At 47.9% G+C, this 25506-nt stretch overlaps 7 protein-coding genes across 7 annotated transcripts, besides 11 other annotated features; 4 read left to right on the forward strand and 3 right to left on the reverse strand.

Moving 5' to 3' along the window:
• Positions 1-3: 3 nt before the first annotated feature.
• Positions 4-218: a microsatellite.
• An 11-nt stretch (positions 219-229) lies between these two features.
• Positions 230-259: a microsatellite.
• Positions 260-518: a repeat region.
• Positions 293-594: a repeat region.
• A 12-nt stretch (positions 595-606) lies between these two features.
• Positions 607-902: a repeat region.
• Positions 663-970: a repeat region.
• Positions 681-988: a repeat region.
• Positions 710-996: a repeat region.
• Positions 734-1027: a repeat region.
• Positions 757-1064: a repeat region.
• Positions 774-1065: a repeat region.
• A 369-nt stretch (positions 1066-1434) lies between these two features.
• FPSE_02303 (uncharacterized protein) lies at positions 1435-2045 on the forward strand (the record flags this gene model as incomplete). The annotated part of the gene is made up of 4 exons (XM_009255422.1): positions 1435-1437; positions 1494-1596; positions 1671-1804; positions 1857-2045. 4 exons carry the CDS (start codon positions 1435-1437, stop codon positions 2043-2045), a joined length of 429 nt encoding a protein of 142 aa, XP_009253697.1.
• An 89-nt stretch (positions 2046-2134) lies between these two features.
• Positions 2135-3163, reverse strand: FPSE_02302 (uncharacterized protein; the record flags this gene model as incomplete). Its single annotated transcript, XM_009255421.1, has 1 exon — positions 2135-3163. One exon carries the CDS (start codon positions 3161-3163, stop codon positions 2135-2137), a length of 1029 nt encoding a protein of 342 aa, XP_009253696.1.
• Positions 3164-4025: 862 nt separating this feature from the next.
• FPSE_02301 (uncharacterized protein) lies at positions 4026-5087 on the forward strand (the record flags this gene model as incomplete). The annotated part of the gene is made up of 2 exons (XM_009255420.1): positions 4026-4522; positions 4571-5087. The coding sequence occupies 2 exons, from the start codon at positions 4026-4028 to the stop codon at positions 5085-5087; spliced, it is 1014 nt and encodes a 337-aa protein (XP_009253695.1).
• Positions 5088-5121: 34 nt separating this feature from the next.
• Positions 5122-5597, reverse strand: FPSE_02300 (uncharacterized protein; the record flags this gene model as incomplete). Its single annotated transcript, XM_009255419.1, has 3 exons — positions 5122-5140; positions 5195-5429; positions 5483-5597. The coding sequence occupies 3 exons, from the start codon at positions 5595-5597 to the stop codon at positions 5122-5124; spliced, it is 369 nt and encodes a 122-aa protein (XP_009253694.1).
• A 613-nt stretch (positions 5598-6210) lies between these two features.
• On the forward strand, positions 6211-11895 carry FPSE_02299 (uncharacterized protein; the record flags this gene model as incomplete). Its single annotated transcript, XM_009255418.1, has 3 exons — positions 6211-6364; positions 6413-6596; positions 6651-11895. The coding sequence occupies 3 exons, from the start codon at positions 6211-6213 to the stop codon at positions 11893-11895; spliced, it is 5583 nt and encodes a 1860-aa protein (XP_009253693.1).
• A 1377-nt stretch (positions 11896-13272) lies between these two features.
• On the forward strand, positions 13273-21583 carry FPSE_02298 (uncharacterized protein; the record flags this gene model as incomplete). Its single annotated transcript, XM_009255417.1, has 5 exons — positions 13273-13282; positions 13411-14317; positions 14370-15193; positions 16028-16572; positions 16622-21583. The coding sequence occupies 5 exons, from the start codon at positions 13273-13275 to the stop codon at positions 21581-21583; spliced, it is 7248 nt and encodes a 2415-aa protein (XP_009253692.1).
• A 375-nt stretch (positions 21584-21958) lies between these two features.
• Positions 21959-25041, reverse strand: FPSE_02297 (uncharacterized protein; the record flags this gene model as incomplete). Its single annotated transcript, XM_009255416.1, has 3 exons — positions 21959-23858; positions 23910-24728; positions 24782-25041. The coding sequence occupies 3 exons, from the start codon at positions 25039-25041 to the stop codon at positions 21959-21961; spliced, it is 2979 nt and encodes a 992-aa protein (XP_009253691.1).
• Positions 25042-25506: the final 465 nt, after the last annotated feature.

The raw sequence follows: 25506 nt of genomic DNA on the forward strand, positions 1-25506 counted from the left end.
TTTTTATATTATAAAAACTATTAATAGTATTCTTTTTTATAATAGCTTTATATTTTATTTTTTTATATAATTAAAAGAAATATTATTTATTAATTATATTATTATTTTATATATTAATAAATTACCTTATAAATTAATAAAATACTATTTTTAATAGTAAATATATATTTATATTATATAGCTATATAATATATAATAAATATAATAATAAATATATAATTTAAACTCTATAAAATAAAATAAGAAAATAAAATAAAATTAATATATAATTTATAAAGCTATTAAAAATAAGAATTTATTAATTTATTTATTTTTTTAGCTTTATTTTTAATAAAAAAATCTCTTTTAATTACTTTAAATATATAGCTTAAAAAGCTTAATTATTTTTTATTATATTATATTTTTAATTAAAAAAAATAATAAGAAATTACTATTCTTATAAGTTTTTTTTAATAAATATTATAATAAGTAAAAAAGCTATTTTTTATATATTTTTTAACTTTATTATTATTATTTAACTCTTATTATTACTTATAGTAATAATAGATTTATATATAATAGCTATATTAAGTATTTTATTTAATTTTAAATTAAACTCTTAAAGGCTATATTAATTTATATTATATATTTAATTTAAGCTAATTAAAAAGTCTTTTATAGTCTATATTAAATTAATATAAAATTATTAAATTACTTTAAAAGTAATCTCTTTTAAATAAATATATTTAAAAGGTTTAAAATTCTTTAAATTAATATTTTTATATTATCTTAAGAATTTATTTAATTAATAATAATTAACTTTAAAGTCTATTAATTTAAAATATATAATTATATTAATAAGCTTATATAGCTTAATTTTTATTAAAGTCTAATTATAATTTTCTTTATATTTAATAAATAAAGTAATTTTCTTTTTTTACTTAAAAAATAATAACTATTAACTTTAATAAGCTATTTTATATATTTTTATATTATTTAATTTATAATAAAAAATAAGCTTAAAAAACCTATATTTTTTTATATATTAGTAAATTAAAATATTATTTTATATTTAATTTTAAATTTCTATAATAGCTTTATATTCTTTAGGGTTAAAAGTATTTATATTAAAAATCTAGATTTCTTCTAATAATAATAAATAGTATTTTTAAAAGAACAATTATAAGGGGGTTAGGAAATTACTATCGCAAAAAGTGCGTTAAAAGTGGGTGCGCGTCAGAAGTGGATACATGACCCTAGATGACGTTTACTCGCTAGCTGATGGCGGGGCAATGTGGGTGCTCTTTTAGTAGGGATACCCTTTGGCGGGGCTTTCACTTCACCACCATGGATTGCCTGATACTGTAGCTGCGCACATTGACATCAATCACATCTTTGATATAACTACAAAAAAGCCGTCACTTGTTGAAAGGGCTAGAAAACAAACACTCAAAAATGGTGCCTACCCAACCTTTTAAGCATCTTGCATTCACCCGCTAACACTACATGCTCAGGCATCCGAATCGCGACTGTATACCTTCTCTGGAGAGTCAAAGGACCACCTCCGCAAGTTTCGCCTTACTACTTCCCGAGCTAAGGGACCTCAAGCTGTTATCTGTATGTACGTCTTCTCAATGTGACTTCACTGTCCATACTCCCTTGAGCTCCCCACTGATCACCCCCTTCTCTAGACCTGATCGATAAGCACACCTACGAGATCCGACAAGACGAAGACAAGACCGTTTATACATCTCTCGAAGAGGTTGGCGATGACCTTCCAGACCATGCCCCCCGCTTCATCCTCCTGAGCTACCCCCTCACCATGGTGCGTCCGATCGATCTCCTACCAAAGGCGTGCGATACTAACAACTATACAGGGTGACGGACGGCTATCTGTACCATATGTGCTCCTCTTCTACCTCCCCGTTACATGCAATGCCGAGATTAGAATGCTTTATGCCGGCGCTAAGGAGTTGATGCGAAACACCGCTGAGGTTGGACGAATTATCGATATTGAGACGGCAGAAGAGCTGGAGGAGATTCCTGACAAGCTCAAGTCGGAGTAGGCAAACGAAACAAATGGGCAGGTACATACGGTGGGGCACAAAATTCATATATCATGACATACATAAAAGCGTAAGGTTGATAAGTCTGTCTACTCGTCCGGGAGCACATCTTGGGAATCCAATCCCAATTGCATCGCAAGGTTCTTAACTACTCCTTGGAACGCGAGGCATGCCGGGCTATCTGGGAACGAGTCAAAGTAACTCTCTCCGTAATCACACGCCATCCTGATTCTGGGGTCCAGGGGTACTGATCCTAAGAAGGGAATATCCATCTCCTCGGCCAAGGCACGCCCACCTCCTGTGCTAGCCTTGAAGATCTGACTCTCATTTGAACATTTGGGACAGACGAAGCCACTCATGTTCTCTGCAAGACCCAGTATTTTGATACCAGCCTTACGGCAGAAATCGATTTCCTTTCGTACGTCCAAAAGCGAGACTTCTTGTGGTGTTGTGACCATGACAGCGCCATCGATTCCACTTCCCTTCAGGAACGAGTTCACACTGAGATGTTCATCACTTGTACCTGGAGGTGTGTCGACAAGCAAGAAGTCAAGGTCACCCCACTCCACATCCTTGAGGAACTGTTTAATAAGACCGTTCTTCTTGGGACCCCGCCAGATTACGGCGTCGTCCCGGTTCGGTAGTAGAAACTGAATGCTCATAACGGCAAGGTTGTCCATAACCCAGATAGGTGACCATCCTGTACCGCTGACATGAACCGTCTCTCCCTCAACACCCATCATCTTGGGAATACTGGGTCCGCAGATATCAGTATCCATGATACCTACATTGCTGTCCGGATTTGTCGCAAACGCGTGGGCTAACAATGAGGTAAATGTGCTCTTGCCCACGCCACCCTTTCCACTGAGCACTAGGATCTTGTGCTTGACATTCTCCAATCGCGCGGAGATTACTGGAATATCAGGATCTGGACCCTTTGGTGCTGAAGCACAAATGGCCTGGTTCGGACATCCGGCGCATGAGTCCGCTTTACCAGCCTGCTGTGAGTCGGGGCCGACGCAATTTTGAGGTTCTGGCGCGACGAGTTGTGGCTTCTGCTTGATTGGGTTGGCGAAAACATCGTCGACGGACTCCGGTGTTTCAAGAGACGGTGCCATGGCTGTTGTGGTATGAAAACGTTTCTGAAGTTGTGGTTATGTTTGAGTGATGGTGAGTCGGAGGTGGCGAGTTAGAAGCCGAAGCTTAATAATGCTAATTGAGTAGTTCGTCAACAGTGCGTTGTTGGATTGCTGGAAAGATAGAAAAGCAGAAAAAGAAGCAAATAGCCGTGGATTTTTCAAGGTCAAATTGCGGCTCAAGAATGAAAAGTGTCTTCAGATGAAGTTGAAAGAAGGTTAGGTAAGGTAGGTTGTTGATAAAGATAGATTGGTTGTTTCTAGGGTAAGCGTTGATTTGTTGCTTAGCAAGCGTCGGGTAATGGACATACGCTTAAGACGTGACTGGAGTGGCAGATCCTTGGACTTTCATAGGGGATAGTGTAAGTCTTATGCTTTCATATTCGTTTCTGTATTTCTTTTGTTCACTATTTGGGAATATAGGTGTGATCTCAAAAGCCTCGTCAGTGGGAAATCGTTCTATTCTGACACAAATTGTCGAAGACAAAAAGCAGGACATGAATCATTGATATCAAACGATAACTACGGCGTGAACAAAAAAAAAAGGGGTGTGGGGGAAACACGGAAAACATTATTGATAATTCGCAATTATCTCTTTCTTACAAGTCACTTAAATACTAATATCTTATTTCGCAAGTGAGTAGAAGAATAAGAGAAGGTACAAAGCCCGCCGGATATCGGACCGGTTTGTCGCCGATCTAGGTAGATGCAAAAAAAACTGAGGGTGGCGGGGTATTTTGATTCCATCTGAGATAAGATAAGCCGGACCCCGCGAAGAATTTATTCTGAACTGACTTTCAGGCACACTGCGATCATCACGAATTTCCCAAATTTGATACCCAAAATGTCGCCTTCTGCTGATACTCCAGAAATCTCAAACTCAGCCGACTCCACGGTCCTGAGCTTGAAGAAGTCTCTCTGCTCCGAGGATTCACCTCTACCTATTCGTTTCCGTGCTCTCTTTTCTTTGAAGCACGTTGCGACCACTGCCGATGACGATGCTACAAGGGTCGCTGCCATTGAGGCCATTGCCGCCGGCTTCGCTTCGCCCTCGGCTTTGTTGAAGCACGAACTTGCATACTGTCTGGGACAAACGGGCAACACTGCCGCCGTCAAGCCTCTGCGACAGGTTCTCTCCGATCTTAAGGAGGACCCCATGTGCCGTCATGAAGCCGCTGAGGCCCTCGGTGCCCTGGGCTGGGCAGACAACCTGGATATCCTTCGCGAATACCGTGATCGCAAGGAGGAGGATATTAGCATTGTTGAGACATGCGAGATTGCCATTGAGCGCATCGAGTGGGAGAACTCGGCGGAGCGACAAAAAGAGAAGCTGCGCCCTAGGTTGGTAAATCATATGTTGGGTTGCCCCTAATTAACATTGTGCTCTAGTGACTTTGCCTCTATCGATCCTGCGCCCCCAATGCCCGAATCCGACAAGGAGGCCGAGGTTGAAGACCTTGGCCGAAAGCTGATGGACACAAACGCGCATCTCTTCTCCCGTTACCGCGCAATGTTCGCCCTCCGAGATCTCGCCTCTCCCCCTGACCTGCCAACTGCTACTCCTGCCGTCCTCGCCCTCGCAAAGGGACTATCCGATTCGTCCGCCCTGTTCCGTCACGAGATTGCTTTTGTTTTCGGCCAGCTATCGCATCCTGCGTCCATTCCCGCCCTTACTGAGGCATTGAGTAACACCAACGAGGCCAGCATGGTACGCCACGAGGCGGCCGAGGCACTTGGAAGCTTGGGCGAAAAGGATGGTGTTGAAGATACCCTAAGGAAGTTCCTGCACGACAAGGAAAAGGTTGTTCGAGAGAGTTGTATTGTTGCGCTGGATATCGCCGAGTACGAGAAGGGTGGAGAGGCTGAGTATGCTTTGATTCCCGAGTCCACAGGAGCTGCTGCATGATTTATGAATGCGTTCGCATTGTCGAGTATTACGTCTAGTTGTTTTCATTCCACCTAAAAGTAAAATGTTAGGATTATATATCAATAGAAGGATCCCGGGTTTCATACGAGTTACCGCATTCGCAGCTGTAGATGACTGTCGAGCCTTCGTCTGCACTGCGCAGTTGAACAGTAGTATACTTGACCTCCTCGCGACCACACTTGGGGCAGGTTTCGTGCGCGGTGCTCTCGGTTTGCAAATTGTGCTTCTCGACGGATTGGACGCTTGACTGCAGCTTTTGTCTCAGAAATGAAGGGAAATCCGAGGGCTTCGTTTGCGTGACTGTGACTTTAGAGCCGGTATCTATATTGGGGATTAAAAACTGTCGCTATCCACGATCCTAAAACCAAACAAACCTCGATTTTCAGCGCCACAGCATTCGCAGCGCAAAACATTTCGCTGCGTACCCTTGGTCGCTGGCAAAAGGTTACCACAGTCGGTACAAAAGACAAGAGTTCCAATCGCAGCCATTGTGTGCAAGTGCGGTCTGACTAAGTTTGGAGAAATTGAAGAAGTTGCTTATGAGGACGATGCGCAAGGTGATCAAATAATTTTAGAGACAAAAATTTGGCCCGCTCATCATAGGCTCAAAAACAAAGATGCAACACAGGCAGGACTAACTGTGCCAGGGTCTTGCCGGAAAAAACAGCAAGGCGAAAGTGGGGCCAATGGAATAAACGCTGATTGGGAATGTGCCTGGCGCACAGACCATAAATGCGCCAATCGAACAACAAAGGAAAGAGCAAGCTCACGAGGCTGACCATCCGTGTTGGTCTTTCAAAGCTTTGCGGTAGGTGGTTTCGACCTCGCCGTTCACATTCATTTACCTTCTTCTTTATCAAAGTCAGCAAACAATGCTTACTTAGCCGCAATTAATTCGCACCGTTTTCCCCTTTTGCATTCCCACGAAACCTTACTCGCACGTACCCAACGAGAGCGACACGCTCGCTCGTAGCGTGTCTATTGATACTCGTTAGAGCCCAGTCACTATTTGCGATCCTCCAATGCGCCATCGCCCTTTCGCTCTTTCCTCCTGAACCACGCTCTGTGATGGCTCGCCTTCCCGCTTGGGATAATGAACAATATGCATCCCAATAAACATGGAGGGCCCTCAAACGGGCTGTTTGCTCAAACGGGGACTAACAATAACAATCCTGCCATCAACCGCACTCGCCCCTTCACACTGCAGGAAGCTTTGCCCTACTCACCGCAGACCTCGACGGTTCCTTTCATTCCTGGTTAGTTACCACGACTTTACGACATGCCCTGTCGCTGACCTTCATCAGATATAATCCCCGACCCCGTCCTAGGTTCTGGTTGCCCTGCACTTCCGTTGAACGATTTGTTCCAAGCGCACGAATTCAACAGCTTGAACAGAGAAGCCGCCGCTCACCCCCAGATGCCGCGCAACGTCAAGCAAGCCGTCGAACATGTCCTCCAGGATATAAAACCCAGCCAGCGAACGCATTAGTACGATATCAATTCTTGTAAATTGGCATTGATGACATTCTGACCGACCAATAGCAAGTTTACACCCATCTCGAGAACCATCGCATCTCAGCCTCCTGGAAAGAGCCTAATGGAAGGCCTATCGCCAGTCACAAGAAGTGTTTTTGATAAAGTGGGAAGCTATTTCAAGACAACGAAGCCTGGTGCTTCTGAGGGGAAACAGCTGAACGGCCAAGCTGGAGGCCACTCGACCCCTAAACAACGCTCGTCCTCGGTCAATTCTCCGAACCCTCCGCAGCCGCACGCCCTACCGGTCCATAACTCTCAGGCATACAAGTCGAATTCGGTCAGGATCGAAGTTGTTGTACCGTCTAAGAGGCAATTTGACCCATCCACCTATGTTGATGTGGATTCTTCAGTTGTTGCCGCGCAGCAAGTGCACCAGCAACCCCAGCAGCAACATACCCAGCCGTTATCCCAGCTTCCAACCCCTTTCGCCCAGTCTTCTGCGCAGGACCACATGGAAATAAACCAAAATGGCACGTTTCGAATCGAACTTCCTCGTGCGAATATCAATCGCGAAGAATATATCGAAGTCAAAGAAAGGTCCGAGGATTTGCATCATCTCTCCGTTCGAAAGCAGAGTCAGCAAGCGTACTCCGACAGCCAAGATCTCATTGGAGAAAGCCTCGACCAACGCCAACGGAGTGAGGCAGCCCTCCATGCGCTTGAAAAACTCATGCGCACAGTCTTTAGCTCAGTAGGACGAGCGCTGGGGGACGAGCAAGGGTATGAAGAAGTCGTTTCCATGACACCAGATCAAGAGGTTGCTATGACCGCCTCTTCGCAACAGAAAATGCATGGCGCAATTCAAAAGGCGATTACCCTGAAATGTTTCGACCAAGTCCCTGTGGAACACCTGGTTCAGATAATGAAGCTGAGTGATGCAAGCTTAAAACAGGTCGAAAATTTGGAGCTACGAGTTGACGAGACTTGGAATGAGGAGGCGGTTGACGCGTGGGTACAGCAGCTTTCCGAGGTGGAGACGATGCTGAAGTCGGCTCGTACATGTCTTCGTATCCTCTCCGGTGGCCGAGAGGACAAGCAGCTCTACTCCGAAACCATCATCCAGAAGAGTGTAGACATCTTCAGAAAGGTCACCGAGGACATTGTCATGCCTCTTGTGGAACTTCGGCCTTCCGGACCCGCGTCAGGCGTTTTCAAGACTCTCTCAAAAAGTAAGAAACCTATCACGTCAGTGTTTCTTTGCTGCCAGAAGTTGTTTGCGTTGCTGGCAGAGCTTGTCACCAAGATCGAGCTATCGGAGACTGTGATCAATTCGCTCGAATACACTGCATCTCGGCTAATCTTCATGGAAAATGCCTACTTCGAAAAGGACTCTGTCGTTGGAGTTCAAAAGTTCGATGGGCTCCGTTCTGTCGCAATGGATATGCTGTCCCAAATATTCCTAATCAAGCCCGAGCAGCGCCAAGGTATTTTCGATGAAATTCTCACTTCACTTGAAAAGCTGCCTGTTGGCAAGCAAAGTGCTCGCCAATTCAAACTCTCTGATGGAGGAAGTATCCAGCCTGTTTCTGCTCTGATCATGAGACTGGTTCAAGCCAGCTCCGGGCGAGTGGACGACAACAAGAACCGCGATCGCCATAAGCTACTGCGAAACATCGATGGCGAACAAGGAGGTTCGGATGATGACGACAGCGCACCTTCAGGCGTTAAACAGTTTGTTTCCTCTATTAAGAGTGAGGTCCAGGGTGCCAAACAACATAGTGTTGCTATTAGGGATCTCGAAATTTCCGTCGCTCCCCTCACCGATGCCGCGCAGCGCAATGCATCATACGTGATAAGTTTTATCGTCAAGCGTGCCGTTGGTTCCACAAAATCCGGCGATACTCCTTACCGAAATTTGCTTGATCTCTTCGTCGAGGATTTTACAACTTGCCTTGATTCACCGGATTGGCCGTCTGCCGAGCTTCTCCTTCGCCTGTTGATGGTATTGATGGTGCAACTTTTCGAAGCCCCGAAGACTGCTGCTCCGGCGAAGAACATGGCCCTGGAGCTGCTGGGTGGCTTGAGTGCTGCCATTTCGCGTCTACGTTCACATGTTCAAAGACTTACAAACTCATCAGAAGGCAATGAAGCTGATGATTTGTCACAATACCTCGCCGACCTGGCCAATCAAGCACTGGACCACAAGACCCGCGTGGAACAGCTTGTAGCTTGGGCTGGGCCTTACAGGCTCGTCTTGGAATATGTGCAAAACAGAAGTAACGAAGATCCACACTTGTCAAGTGCCATCTCGTTTCTGGTTGCAGGCTGGGCATCTCAGGTACACACTGGCTACGATTCTTATAACGACGAGGATGAGGATCGAGACGAGGAATTGGGACGTATGGCTTATCGTGTGAGGATGATGGTTGAAGACCGCAGGTGGCTTGTTAACGAGTACACCTTTAAAAGTGTCTCACCGAACCAGGCCAAACTCTCTTACTCGATCATCTTGTTGCGTTCACCTTTATGTGAAGCCTTCAGCAAGATCCTGAATATCCTGCTTGGTTCCATGGCCAGTGACCAAGCCACAGTCAGGAGCAGGAGCCTCAAGAGTGTTAACCAGGTTTTAGAGACCGATCCCTCGATCTTGGATGGCGACTCGACTGTCATTGACCTGATCTTAGAATGCGCAGGCGACCCTTCTATTCAAGTGCGAGACTCGGCGCTCGGTCTCTTAGGCAACTGCATGGCGATGCGCCCTCGCCTCGAATCCTCCTTAACACCAATGATCGTCAATCGATTCCAGGACAATGGTCTTGGTGTAAGGAAGCGTGCAATGAAACTCACTCGCGATATTTATCTCCGCAACCCCAGTAAGACACTGCGCAGCATGATAGCGAACGGATTGTTGCGCCGAGTGCAGGATCCTGACGATACCGTTCGCGATCTAGCCCGCCAGATGATTGAGGAGGTTTGGTTTGCACCATTTTACCAAGGCGAGGGGACCGCTGTATACCAGACATCACTCAACGAACACGTGTCACTTGTTATACAGACTGTCAAATCTGGAACGGTTACCGAAATGCTCGACAAGGTGTTCCGATCCATTCTCAAGCCCAAAGACAAGTCTTTGAGTGGGCCCTTTACGGTCTGCACTAAGCTCGTCGCCAACATGTTTGGATTGATAGACAACCTTGACCCCGAAGACCCTACTGTTCCGTCTGGGCGCGATGCGCTGCAAGTGCTTACAATCTTTGCAAACGCGGAGCCTAAACTGTTCAACTTTGAACAGATTCGGCTTTTGCTGCCGCATTTGGCAAACTTCTCGAAGCCCGAGGAACTGGCCGCCTTTCGGCATGTGACTATTGTCTATCGTCGGGTCTTGCCTACTTTGACCAGTGTTCATACTGAGTTCCTGTCAGAAGTACGCGCGTACCTACTGAAAGCTCTTTCCAAGGTCAGCCAGCGAAACCCCCTGGATGATTTGGTAGCTTGCACTCAGGTGGTATGCGGACTGCTCAACGTCTACACTCCACTAATTGGTGGCCTGCTATCCAGCCTGTTGAAAATCGAACAGATACAGGCAAGACCCATTGACCAAAATTCGATCACATTGACCTATGGATACAGCCTGCTGATTGGTATGATTGCAAAACATTGCAAATTGGACGAGTGGACAAATACCTTCAGAGCCAAATTTCCCAAATGGAAGGGAGACTCGGTACCTTTGTTAGCCATTGAGAAACTGGTACCCCTTGCGGCACCCTCCAAGCCACTCGAGATCCGCAAGTCAGCACTCGATGCTCTTGGATTGATTTGCCAAGCTTGGCCACGCAATTATGTTGTTCCTAAACTATACACACTCTTTGATCAAGTTTTCAAAGAGCAGACACCTGGCCTCGAGATGTTGATATTGCGGTCATTTCGAGAGTTTCTGCTTACTGAAGAGAAACGGTCCGAAACAGGAGCGGAAGGATCAGCCACTGGCAAGAAGCGAGAGCTGACAGTTATGGGTGGGACTAACTTTGACGATGTCGCCAGTGCTACCTCTCAGAGATTCTTGAAGTACATATCCCGCATTGCACTTTCAGGCCAAGGCGACCATGCTTTCCTCGCCACAGAGGTTCTGGGCAGCATCAACCGACAAGGTTTAACCCACCCCAAAGAGACCTGTGTCACCTTGATGACCCTTGAAACATCGACAAATCGACGAATTTCGGAATTGGCCTTCTCTGAGCATCGCTATCTACATGAGAAGCACGAGACTGTCCTTGAGCGAGAATATGCCAAGGCAGTACAATCAGCTTTCGCATACCAGCGGGATATTGTGGAAGATACCCGCGGCGCGACGACAAACCCCTTCCAGTCCAAACTGCACTTGCTGATGGAGGTACTCAAGATCAGTAAGATGAAGAATCGCCAGCGCTTCTTGGACAAGCTCTGCGGCCAGCTGGATTTCGACCTCGCCAAATTAGATACAGCTGAAGAGGTCCCGTCTCACATGGCCTTTGCACGCTTCATCACTGAGAATTTAGCCTTCTTTGAGTACCAATCAGTTGGAGAATTGCAAACAACAGTCAATGCAATCGAAAAGATGGTGACCAGTACCGGTGCCTCACTGGCGCAGGCTATTGAGTCCGAGATCTTCAATGTCCGTGTTGACACACTGCAATCGTCGGCACCCGAGGCCCCGGCGCCAGCACCTGGAGTTTCTGCCAACCTAACTCCTGGAGTACTACCCATGGAAGTAGACCCCAAGTCAGCGTTGGCGATGGCATCCGAAGTTGAACCAGGCCGGCTTCGTCAATTGGCGACTGCGTCGATTATCCTTCTGTCAATGTGGGAAACTCGAACACATCTGCGTCGACTGTATGGTATGGGCAACAGCAGGCATGACAGCAAAGCCAAGGCCTTGGCCAAGGACCTGAACAGGATACCAGTCAAAGTCCAAGGTGTTCACGGCGACAAGGTCTGGGACGAAATCGAAGCACATATGGCCGGACTTCAGAACCAAGAACGGATGATTCAGAAATGCACCGCCCTCGTAGAACTCCTTAATGTCGACAAGGAATTCAAAATCGCAGACGACGGCGACCAAATGGATATGGACCCCTCGACTCCAAGTGGAGACGAAGATGAAGACGGTGATAGTATGCTTGATCGAGGACGCAAAAGAAAAGGAGCAAATACACCGGGCGGACGAAAGAAGCGGGCGAGGTCCGACTCACAGCCGCGAAAAAGAGGGCGACCCAGGAAGAACCCCTTGCCTGAGTCAGATGTTGGCGCAGATCTTGATGAGAGCTGGATTTGAAAAGACGTGCCGGTGTAATGTGGTGGACACGGGATGGCCGTTTGAACCAGTTTGGACTGGAGTAAAAACGAGCAATGCATACTTGGGAGAGGCGTTTTTCACCCAGCAATGCGGATTTGAAGAATGTTTTAGTGGGACGGCGGCCTGGCCAGCATGCGGCAACACAACACATTGGTTGCTGAAGGGAATTACCAAGGGAGCGAAGACATGATACACGGCGTTCTTGGAGCATTGCGATTTGATGATACCTGAGCTATCTACATGTGGCTCACATTAATGCCAAAGGGAGTGAGTAAAGTTCATCACACCTGTTTAGTAGTTAAAACATGAGTACCTATTTCTTGGTATCAATTGAATTTAGAGATGTGGTACATATAACAACGTTGATCACTTTGTTACAGAGAATGCACGCACTCGGTATATTCGTTTGTGAAACCGAGACAGCAGAACAGAACTGCGAATAAGACGGTAATAACTGCACCATGTGAGCGCCAAGAATCAAGGCAATTGGATAAAACAGATGCATTAATGACATAACTTGATTATCCTGCACCTAGTCAGATCGCCAAGACATGGGTAGATCGCTCGGCATGCTTTAGCCGGCTTGGCACAGTCTAACCCCTGCGACCATCAAGGACCAACCCTCGTCTGAAATGATGACGACCCGCAACAGCAGGTTCCAAGTCATTTCATTAGCTTGGAATAACGCCTACCAATGGTCTGTTGCTAGCTGCATCATCCTGAATCATGGACACTAGCTACTAGGTACCTCTACCTGTTCAACGGCCTGGGAGGGCAGTGAAAGCCTGATGTGTTGTCGTCGTGATTTGTGGCTGACCATGACAACAGTGGAACAGAGAGCGAAGAACGTCGGACAGGATTCAAGCTTTGAATCAAGCTTATTGGAAGATTGTCCCACCCAGAACAGCAGAGGAGGAGGCCTCTAGAGTCCCATGCCTTGCACAGTCCTTGAATTATTGCCGTTTTAGGTAGCAGGCGGTAAGATAGCGGGTAGCGTAGCATCTGGTTTTGGGACTGCTTTGACGTGTCGCTCTTAATAACAACCAGCCAGTGATACAAGTTGGGTAGCACATGTAGCATAACATAGGGAGACATAGGTCCTTTTTCAGGGAAATGAACAGTTATTAAAGGGGAGAACGAAAGAAACGGGTGACCTCACCGTTGGCTTCCAAGCTAAAGAGAATCAACAAAACGGTGCCCACCACCAGCCCTCCCTTCCCCTTCTCGAATTCTTGGCAGTTCTTCCTTATTATTTATTTTACCTACCTATTTTACTTTGCACTGCCGTGAGTGACACGCACACACGCAACATCCGCTGACCCACGCACCTCTGAACTTGGACCCCAGTTCTTGGCGATGTCTACCTGTAAGGTCCCCTTTCTTGACTTTTCAAATTTGCCCTGTCTCCGGCAGCCGATTTTTCAATTCTCACGTATAGCCTTTTTCATTGTTATTCTTGTTGGTATTGTTTTTTGCTCACTCATATCGCGATAGTCAACCACTTCAACATCAAGCGCCAAGCGCACAACCTCAGTCGCACCAGTACTGATCAATCTTGGAACCCATTTCGTCACGTCGCCTGGAACCGCCGATCGCGCACTCTCTCCGAAGCCGGCTTAGAAGGACAACAGCGTACCCGAGACCAGACAACTGGAGAAGAGTTGACACACGCAGTCACTGAGCCTGGGCGAAGCGGACCAGCCAGAGAGTGGTCAACAGCAGAGACAATGATGGATGCGAGAAGAAGCAAAGAAGACGGGTACGATCGAGAGAAAATGGTTGGAGGAGGTTCGCCCATGGACGGAAGCGACGACATTCCTACATCACAGCGCTCACTTGTCGGTGATGAGAATCAACTACGAAACAGAAAACGCGAAGACGTTCCGGCCGCCGCAGACCAGAATGTCGACCTGGAAAAGAGGAAACTTGATAGACGTCAGTCATCAAAATTGTTCCGTCATGTTGAGCCAAAGGAACCTTTTACCGTCCGGAACCAACTTCAGAGGACTTTTCTCAATTCCTATATCAACATTCTTCTCATCGCCGCCCCTGTCGGTATCGCTCTTAATTACATCCACAGCGTGAACCGAATTGCTGTGTTCGTGGTCAACTTCATCGCCATCATCCCACTTGCCGCCATTCTGAGTTTTGCCACAGAAGAAATCGCTCTACGGACCGGTGAAGTTCTGGGAGGTCTAATCAATGCTACATTCGGAAACGCCGTTGAGCTTATTGTGGCTATATTGGCTTTGGTAGATGGAAAGGTTATTATCGTCCAAACCTCTTTAGTGGGATCAATCCTGAGCAACCTTCTTCTGGTACTTGGCTTCTGTTTCTTCTTCGGCGGCCTGCGACGTGAAGCCCAATACTTCAATGAAACGGTGGCCCAGACCGCGGCCAGGTAAGCTGACGAGACCTGGCTTAGTTAATATTTTGCTAACAAAATGCTGTAGTATGCTCGCCTTGGCAGTCGCTTCTGTCATCGTACCAACAGTTTTCGACCAAGCCAAAAACACACCGGCCGCTAATGTTGCCCGGCTTTCACGAGGCACGGCGGTGATTCTTCTCATTGTATACGCGGCCTACCTGCTGTTCCAGCTCAAGACCCACTCAAGCACTTTCCGACAAGAAGGCCAGAAGGTTGCCGCGAAACCTTGGTCGCGTGGAGGTGGCGGCAACATCCGTCAAGGTATCATGGTTCCAGGCGCTCTTATCGGTGGTGGCATGACTGGACGTGAGGAGAACGAGCGCCTCTCCAAGATGCTCATGAACCCTCACCGACTGCCAAAGTCCCAGGAAGACGAAGATGAAGAGGAGGAACCTCAACTGCACTTCTGGGTGGCAGTCGCTACGCTGACAACTGCCACCGTCTTGATCGCCCTTTGCGCCGAGTTCATGGTTGACTCTATCGACGCCGTTACGAAAACAGGAGGCGTTTCAGAGGAGTTCGTCGGCTTGATCTTGTTGCCAATTGTAGGCAATGCAGCCGAGCACGCGACCGCTGTGACTGTTGCGATCAAGGACAAGATGGATTTGGCTATTGGAGTTGCGGTCGGCAGTTCCATGCAGGTTGCCCTCTTTCTGATCCCTCTGTTGGTTATTATCGGCTGGGGAATGGGCAACGACGACATGAACTTGAGTTTCGACTTATTCCAGGTCGCGACTATGTTTGTAGCTGTCTTGCTGGTCAACTATCTGATTGCAGATGGCAAGAGCCATTGGCTGGAGGGTTGGCTTCTTATTTGTCTTTATTCCATCATTGCTGTATGCTCTTGGTGTAAGTCAAACCCACTGGCCTCTTTTAACTTTTTACTGACCACAGAACAGGGTACCCTACTCACTCAGACGAGTCAGGTTGATCTCTCCAAGGATTACACTTCCATCGGTTTCCTGATCCAAGCCACAACCTTGTTACAAGGCATTTCTTGTTGATGTTTACATTTTTTTTTGGCCCCCGTTTGGCTACCCGCCCTTGCTTCCAATGATTTCACATGGATTTCGATTGAGCAAGTCTGTACAAAGTCTATTTAAAATTTGAAATTTATTGGAGGTTTATTCCAGTACAATCGTTAAGGCTGCGGTGACTATATTATATCACTGCGCAAAGCGACGGGCGTTGGAGGCAAGGTCAATTCTTAGCTAGAAAGTCTCAATAAATGCGAGATTAACAGTGCCTTCCCCGAAGATTGTTTATGTTATGCGATTATAGCGATCTACAACGGCGTGATGACAGACAACAGAAAAGGTCCCACATGATATACGGATACCTGGGTTCTGTAATGTTGACTGTAAGTTTATTCAAAGAATTATTACTTTGTGCATAAACCGAGATTTGTCTTATCCAAGCTTTAATACACTTAGCACTGTACGACAGCTATCAGCAGCACCCAATCATATTACACAGTGATGCTTGCTTGAGGAAGGCGGTGAAATGATTCTGCCGCGACCGCCAACCTCACGTTCCAGTGTTCATGCTACTGACCATGCCCGCTTGCGACAAGCGATTCTCCATCAACAGCCTCGCGATCGGCTCAGTCAATCGGATCAATCCATTCAGAGCAACATGCGAGCTACAGGATCACATCGCGCTCTGTCGAATCTTTCTCTATAGCGAGCGAGCGACAGCCCGATCCCATGTCACGAAATGGTACCACCAGGAACCTGGTCCCGCGCATGGGACCGCCGCACTGGCGACAGTATAGCAAGTCGAGCTTAGATCGCTCTCATGCTGAGGTTCCTGTTTCCCCTGCGAGCATATCGACCCATTCCACTATCAAAGATGATAAGCGAACAAGAATAGAACGCCGATGTACTGTGACGGTCAACGAAGGTTATACCCGGGACGAGGTCCTGCTCAATTTCGATGTAGTGGGCGCCGATGTGAAGCCTGGAATGTTGATGTGTATCTCGACTGCGAGGGACGACCTGCGAAAGATCTCGGCTGGGCATGGTTCCAGTAGCAAGCAAAATCAAGATGCTTCCAAGGGAACGTCAGGAACTCAAAATGGGGATGGCGCGGGCTTCAAGTATTTCTTTGTCGCCAAAGATATGCCTCAGGAGACTAAGGCGCGGAATCCTGACGTTGAGGTCTATGTCTTGAAGCATATTGCTGATGCGTTTGGGATGAAGAAAGGTTCCCAGGTGCTCTTGACAATGGTGAGGGATCCCTCCCAACATGAAATACACGATGCTAATCTCAACCAAGGTGGACGCAAAGAATCCAGCTACCGAAGCTTCTCATGTAGAATTGTCTTTCAAAGACCAATACCTGTCTAGATCAGACATTTGGAGAATGACTGTCGGAGAGCTGACAGGACGAACTGTTTACAAAGGCCAATCGGTCTTGTTTATGGGCACCATCAAGGCGCAAGTCACTGCAATCTATGTCGATAGCCGCAAGACGCACTCTGCCTTCTTCACCCGCGACACTCGGCCCATCTTTCGGAGCGAATCAGCGAGATACGTACTCTTCATCCAGATGGCTAAAGAAATGTGGGAATTCGATGCGGAAAGCTCTGGCGAAATCATGTTTAACAAGGTCGTTAACGGGTTTCTTCCCGCTCTGTTCAAGAGATGGGCCATGCTTAAGGCCAAACATCTGGTCAGTATCGTGCTCTTTGCACGTGTAGAATATGATACGGGGTTGACGGCCGAGTTCGATGGGCTCGCTGGTGACTTTTACACTGGCATACAACCATCTGGGCTGCGCCGACCATACAAAGACTTTTACCGAGTCGTAGTCAGCGAAATGGGCAGTGGGGAATGGACAAAGATCCTGCACCAGTTGAAGGTAGAATTCAACTTCTTCCGCCGGGATATTAGTTTGTATCACCACAAACTCAACGCTCAGGCTGAGATCAACGGTCCGGACTCTATCCCTAAAGATACCCCCTCGTCTCGTGTCAAGGCTGAGTCAACTTATGCCATGTATGGCAATGTCCTAGAAGCGATCAACCTAGCTTCATCTCAGTTTGCCCATGATCATATTGACAGAGACCTCACCAGGACCGGAATTTCAATTGCGGTCATCAGTCCTGGCTCTGGTGTTTTCGAGGTAGACTATGAGACCTTGCGGAGGACTACCGAAGCATTGGTGGGGAATGGTATTGGTATTGATCTGATATGCATGCCTAAAATGCCGCTACATTCAGTGCCTCTTTTCAAGTATCGTAACCCGCAGTATTCTGATGATCATGGCCATGCTCATCGGTCAAGTTTCTCAAGATCATTCCACAGTCGTGACAGCACGCCGAACCACCCTACGCCGGTGATAGGAAGCTATCAATCTCTTGGCGAATCATTCTCCCCTTCGAAAGGGATGAGCCTTTCACGCCGTGCTGACCCCCTTATATCCATGGCGACAAGCGACCAATGGTGCTTTGCGCTTCCGCAATGGCTTCATGTCTCTTTCTGGACTGGAGCGTCTGATGAGGCTCTTTCGTACGAGGGCATTGCCTTGTCTGTGTCTAACAAGGTCATGCAAGACGACGAGGACGAGTTCAACATTCGATGCCGCATGTACGCGTTGCAAATGAGAAGTGTCCTTGAAACAAACGAGATAGAAACGACACCTTTGCAAGTCGACACTCACTTCCCCGCCAATATCACTGAGCCACCATCGTCGCAGAAATATCGGAACACTGGTATCAACGACACTGTCTACATTCCCAGCAGACGAGCACCAGAGGGTCTTTTCGAACACACATCAGGGTTCCAAAGATTCGTTCCAGACAGATTGGCAAGGCCTGGTGAAAAATCACTTTGGAAACAATTGCAAGAGTTCGATGACCACCGGGCCAAAATTTCTCATGGCCGCAGTCGCCATCATTCATCAAGGTATGCCAAGGACTTGGATGAAATCACGAGAAGGCAGTTGGCGGAGGATTCTGGTCTTTATGGAACCTCACTCCCTGAGAAAAGGGCACCGATTCTTGGTGGTGCTTCGGCAAGGAAGTTGTCAATGAATATCACAGATGGCGATAAGCCATCTCCAACCAGTCTCAAAAAGAGCGCTGAACCAACGCCGAAACCTCCCAAACAAATAGCGAAGCAACCCAAGCTGATGAGGCAGATCAGTCTTGGTCAGCGCGGATTTGGTATTGCTGCTCCCAAGGCCGTAGTTGCAGAGATCAAGGCCGAGACAGTCAATGCTTCTGCCGTCTCTTCTGGCGACGGAAAACAGCCGTCAACCCCTCGTATCCGCCCAGAACTACGTCCAAGTTCACCGCAGACAATCACCAGTCACCCATCATCAGTTTCGATCCAGAAATATCGACTAGACGCCCCTGATACTATCATTGAAGGGGTGCCGATGACTCCCAGTATTCCTATTCTCAAAAGAAACAATTCCGGCCTTGATGTGGCTGCGATGCAGCTGAGGACCGCGTCTACCACGATCGGCTCCTCATTTAATAATCGCCAGCCGAAGCGGGACGACGATCGCGACCTCAGGTACTCAGAAGCCCTTCGTGCTGACGATGCACAGAAGCTATACACAAACAAACTGCGTGCTGGTGTACTGAGTGATGCCGTTCAAGATCTACCCACAACTCTTTCACCTACTACTGCCATAACTCCGTGGCTGACTCTTGTAAACCCCTCGAACCCGGAAAGCCTTGCAATCGATGACACTGTATTATATAGTCGATGGCAGCATGTTTATCCTCGGATCGCCCAAATGAAGGTTCAGAAGTGGAAAGCTCTTTGTTGTCCTGCGTCTGTGCCTCTCACCACAGAGTACTTCCCTTCAAAGACGCAGTTCGACACGGAGTACCATCGTCATCCGTATACTGTCGAGCAGGATGCAGATGACGACCTAGTCGAGACTCCCAAGTCGCGACAGGAATTCATTCAAGAGCTCATCAGCTTGCGGTTCACTCAGGGTTTCCAAGTTGTGGTAGGGCCATTAGTTGCTCGCGCCTTTGGACAGAACTTGATAAAGATTGGTGACATATTCTCCAGAGATCAACCCCTGGAGGATGGCACTAGTATCTTCTTGTCAGTTGGCAACAGCATTCATCAACTTTCATGCGTCAATGGTACGGAAGTTGAGGTGAATATCTTCATGCGAAAGCCAACAGATACTTCATTCACCTCACAAGGTTTCTCACCAATTTACAAGCCTGCGATCCGCACGTTGTTGGATGATACTTACGAAGCGCGCGAGATTGACCTTCTCACTCCTCGCACTGAGCGCAACTGGAATATGATTGATTCTTACATTGCTGGTCATCATAATGAAATGTCAGAGAGCCTTCGTTTCTGGCGTGCAAGATTCGTCCTTATCCCTGTCTTGCGAAAAGATGTCCCAATATCAAGGACACAGACCGGGGACCACGCCGAAGAGGTACGAATTGAAGGTATTAAGCGTCTTGCCCAATCCTGGCAAAAGTATCGCTACATTCCTCTGTCTGAGCGGAGGTATCATTCAGTTGCCCAACAGAAGCGACGACGAGACCCCAATCCTCTAGACATCGTGTGGAAAACAGATGATCCTTCAGTGGTTATCACCGCCGAAGTTGAAACACTCCCTCTCACAGAAGGGGTGGAGGGTGCTAATCGAAAGGGATTGGTGTCAGCTAAGGAGCGTTTCAAGAAATCCAATCTGAACTTATCCACACTGGCTGATGCTATGCAGCAACCTGTTGAGAATGGAGGTGTTAGGCTGCAAAACCGTAGATGGCATCTTCGCCTCTACTCTGCCTGTTTCATCGGATCTGATATGGTGACATGGCTGCTTGACAACTTTGAGGATCTCGATACTCGGGAAGATGCCGAAGCCCTGGGCAATGCTCTGATGGCGCACGACGAACTCAAGTCTGCAAATCCGAAAGACAAGGGCATATTTGTTCATGTTGATAAGCGCCACCAGTTCCGAGATGGCAACTACTACTATCAAATTGCCAGCGAGTTTGCCAAGCCTCACGTAGGATGGTTCAACACCCGGCGAGCTCCGGTACCACCAACGCCAAGTGTCGAATCTTCGAATCGCGATTCACCTCGGACTTTGATGTCGGCTCGTTCGGCTGACGAAAGTGGTTCTCCTGCGTCAACTTCGACAACACCGACTATATCACTCCACCATGGTGGAAAGCGGCCCAGAGTCGTGCTTAGCAAGGTCATGAAGTACGATGTTGACCATCGCAAGCGGTCGTACAGACCAGAGAGGATTGACCTACATTATGACCGCCTCCATAACCCTGACGGATGTTACCATATTCGCATTGATTGGATGAATGTGACGACAAAGCTGGTGGAAGACGCAGTCGAGAGCTGGGCCCGAGAAGCTAGCCAATACGGTTTGCGACTTGTCGAATTACCTATCAAGGAGGCATGCACGATTACCGAGACGAATCCTTTCAGGAAACCATATCACATCAAGTTGGCAGCTCGTCCTCCGGATCAGAAGCCCGAGACGTATATCGATCCCAACTCCCTGGGCCCAACTACATCTCCAAACAAGCACTTCTACCAAACAGCGATTCTTAAGAAGTTCGACTTTGTTCTAGATACAGAAGCGGCATCCAATTTCCCGAGTAATGTCGATGTGAGCTACTCATGGGGTAAGCCTGATTACAAGTACACCCAGTACATCCATCGCAGTGGTACTCTCTTGGCCGAGATCACGGATGAAGGAGATCTCTTAATTCTGGCAAACCGTTTGTACAGCAATCGACCCGCGGGAATGCGTTCAATCGACCCACCACCTTTAGTAGAGCGCGGCGGCCGTATGGCATCATATGGCCCCTACTCAACCTTTGGAATGGCAGAATCAGCGACGCTGTCTTCGCCCCTCCTCAAGCCAACACACTATTTCCACTCGCCAGCGCTGAAACCAGCTGACCAACAACACAACAAACCTATACCCGCAACAACCCCTGACCCCGATGCACTCAATACCGAGATTGACGAGTTCTGCAAGAACAAGACAGCACTTGAGGAGTTTTATAGAGAGGCCTTAGAAAAGGGCCAAAAGGTTCAAGGCACGCCTGCGACAGCGCCGGCGTTGGAGGCGGTGCCTGAAGCTAGTATCCCGACGCTTGGACTGCCGCCTGGTGTTTTGGGAGGGAACGACGGAGCGCCAACGAAACGACTTAACAGTCCCATGTCGTTCCTCCGAAGAAGTAGTGTGCAGTATGATGGCGGATCCAGTTTGACAGGACGATGAGACGGAGACTTGTACATTATCTAGAATATATTGCCACTGACTAGTGGTGCACCTGTTGAATGTGTTACGTTTGCATATGTATCAACACCAGTCATCATATCACTCGCTTGTTCGCCGAGACTTTGGACTGAAATTCATGATTTGTTGAAAGATTTGCTCGGAAACAATTGCATTCTGCAAAATAACACTAGGGGTATACTAAAACAAAAGGCAGCCCGACATATGAGACTCTATCTAAATAAATCATGCCGTTCCATCCGTCATATCTCATACGATTTTAATTTGGTCCAACACGCCGTCCCCATCCATTTATACCTTGTCTATATTCGAGTCACCACGTTGGCTAGTACCATGCCGCTAGGCAATGCCTTAGACTCAAGCGATCGTCCCGCCCTGGTTCAAAACGATACAATTATTCAACAGCGTAGCAGCTTCGTGGAGGAGTTCCCAGCGTGTTGTCTCGAATGTATCCTTAAGGACCATGAGAAGAGCTGTGTTCGAGTTAAATCCTGTTCTGTTCTGTAGATCGGCCGGATTCTCAATCGTGCCAAATTTGATAAAATAGTTTCTCATGTGCTGAAGCTTCTCTTGTTTATTGGTAGGCAGCGGGATGTTTGGGCAGGGACCTTCGAGCGCGAAGCCGTAACTCCAGACGACCAGAGCAGCAAAGTACATGACCCATGGCCTGTTCAGGAGAACATCGTCGCGGGCATCGTATGGCTCATCAAGATGATAACCGCCAGCGTGTGCCGGAGACACCTGATCAGGAGCCAGAACGGAACATAGAAACTTGATTGCATAAAAGGCAGCGTCTCTGGCCCTTGCTGAATGAGCCCAGTGGTCTTTGATCCGCCTTTGAGCACTGTTGAATTCTTGAGGCCCAATAGTTCGGCCAAGCAGACGCTTTGCCCGAGCGAACATTTGGCAGTCAACAATATCCGCGTGCATAGCCATGTGAGCTAGATGATGTAAAACTGTCCGGCTTTCGAACACGACATTGAACTCTTGCCTCTTAGTAGAGTCATCCTGGTAAGGATCAGCCGCTTCGTTTCGCTCCAAGTGCTTATCGAAATCTGCTTTCCAAGTGTCGTATGCTCGAGTGAGAGTGGCTCGCCATCGGTCACGGCCACCCAGAGCCTGGATAATGCCACCACCAAGGACGTTGACCTGAAGATCCCGCTGGTGCATGTGCCATGACACACTCAAGAGACCTGTCATGAGGACCGTTCTGCCAAATGAAGTTGTGTGAACATCTTGACCGCTCAATGTTCGCTTGAGGCCCTCCAAAAAGGAAGTTGGCTTGATACCATTCGACAGCAAATTTGATTCAATTCTCCAGACCTCAGAACTGCTTCCAGCTCGCCACATGGATTCATCGCATGGGAGAGGGAGTCGCATCTCATGAGCGACCATGACCGCTGAATGGCCAAACATGGTGGCATGGATGGAATCGACGATGAATGCAGCGAAGGCTGCACGCCTGGTCGCTTCATTGGTGACCCAGTGTTCCCACCACTTATCGGCGGTTCCAGTGGTGCTGGAGGTGGAGGACTGTCGAGAACCGTTGGACCCATCACGGGGGTTTGGCGGAGAATCTAATGCAGATTTGCCGATCAGGGACCGACCTCTTCGCATTAAAGTAATTGTGGTGGCGTGGTGGATGTGGGCCCGTTCGTGGAGTTCCCTTGTAGCAAACATTTTCTCATACAGTTCAAGCAGAATCAGGGATTGGAAGATCCATAGTTTGGCAGGTGGTCGGAAGTTGACATCCATGAAAATATCCCAACGGAGATGCCACGCAAGGAAGTTGGACAGCTGGGCACTTGCTCTCGTCACTTTGTGTCCATGTGTCCGATCTAAACAAGCACCTCCAATAGCCATCATAGCGAGCAACAAGAGGTTCGGAGTTTTGTCAGGCGAGAATGTAGGCTTGTGGAGTATGGGCATCTGGTCACTGAAATGGTACCAATAAGAGCCAATATAAGCCTGCATCATCCTCTTGCTCAGCATGTGGTCGCCATTCGCGCGATCGCCTTCTATTAAGTCGGCCCACTGGCGATCAGGTGGGGCGTGCTTGTTATCATGGAAGCGTTCCTTGATGAAGTCGAACAGTTCTTGGCTTTTCTCCTCGGATATGGTAGCTTCGGGAACCTGCTGATCGAGAAGATTGTTGACAGCCATAACCTGCTGGGGAGCGGTCGGGAAATATCCCAGCGAATTACTATCAGTGCCTAGAAGGGATACGTTGAACTGATTGCCTTGCAGCTCCGCATAACTGGGTTTGGGGGTCAGTATAGTTACTCGTGAATCATGGAGGGCTACTGACTTGGTGTAGTTAGGACCCATAACCGGAGTCATGGCCTGGCTTGGAGAATTAAAAAGATAAGCCATGAAATCCTCAGGCATTCCGACGTAAGGTGATTTGTTCAGATCGCCACCTTCTCCGAAGACAGGGACAGTCGCAGGCATGGACATCTGGTCAAGCATCATCATCTCGCTAGCTTGCGTGGTGCCTGGCTCCGAGTACTCCGCCGAGGTGACAACGGTAGAATCAGGACCGCTAGAGTACTGAGCAGGAGGCAAATTCATAGGCATGACGTTCTGCTGGCTGACAAAGGAAGAGTTCTGTGCCACGTTTTGTTGATTTGGGAAACCATGTTGATTGGCAATGGGAGACATAGCGTTGTATTGCGAATTGCCAGCTGATATTGAAGGTCGTTGCGACATTGCAGGTGATTGAGGTTGGCTCAGCTGCGGCGTGCGATTGTCGTAACCCTGAGTTGGAGACATGTAGGTTTCCATGCCATTAGGCATAGGTCCGTTTTGGTACATCCCCGTTGGAGCATTACCCATAGGCGAATAAGGGCTTGGTGTTGGGATTTGCGACGTCTGATAAGACATATTCGTTGGCTGCGACTTTCCATAATCGATAGAATTGTTTCGGCTGAAGTTGGGTGGTTGACCAGGGGTAATAACGGGCCCCATGTGTCCAGCCATGCTATCCCGTTGATTAAGCTGTGAGCCTTTTGCTGCATGTCGGTCCATATGTCGTTTGAGAAGATCTCCTCTGACGAATGTCCGTGTGCAGTTGGGAAAGGTGCAGTGGTAAGTTTGTTTAGAGTTGTGGTTAAGTTGATGTCGATATCTGTGTTCCATGTTAGCACATGTGTCGTTAAGTTGCACAAGATCAAGTCATACAAGTGTTCGGCTCTTGAATAGCTCTTTCCACAACCTTCAGCACTGCACTCAAATCTCTTGTCCAAACCCTTTCGGCTACGTCTTCGTTTTCTGGCAGGGCCTGGACCGTCTGAGTTTGAGGATGCGCCATTTGGGCCGTCTTGGTTTCCTTCGCCTCTTGGATCTTGTTCATGGCCGTCATTTTCGGGCGAGCGACTTCTTCGTCGACCGCGCGCAAAGAGATCTGAAGTATCGCGAGGCGATGTATTTTGAGTCCCCATTGCGCCGGAGCTTACCGGAGAGATGGGTAGAGTTGGTTTCACTTGGTTTGTTATAACAGATGCCATGACCCGTTCTTAGAGGAGGCTGATGAGTGTGAAGCGAATAAATATGCCGACAAGAACTCCGAAGTGTCACGCCGGTACACAAAACAAAACCGACAGGCAATAGATAGCCAACAACCAGGCGTTGGTAGGCCAAGGCGCGTACTATGTATATGACGGTTGGTAATTACTACTGCGCTGCGCTGTCGCAAAGCGTGCCGTTGCAGCTGGGTCTAATAGCGGGGTTACTTAGGTTGTGACCGGGGGCCGCGTGAGTGGGACTGGGGCTGGGACTGGGCGGAAATAAATCGTGTACGGGCGTTGATTGCTCTGTTAAAGACCCCTATAAATCGATATGATGCTGTAGGTAACGCATGGCAGAATGGGGCCCCGAGGCTTCTTCGATGCGTCTCGACGAGTTGG

Source organism: Fusarium pseudograminearum, chromosome 4, assembly GCF_000303195.2.
Source record: "Fusarium pseudograminearum CS3096 chromosome 4, whole genome shotgun sequence".
NCBI classification, from domain to species: Eukaryota; Fungi; Ascomycota; class Sordariomycetes; order Hypocreales; family Nectriaceae; genus Fusarium; species Fusarium pseudograminearum.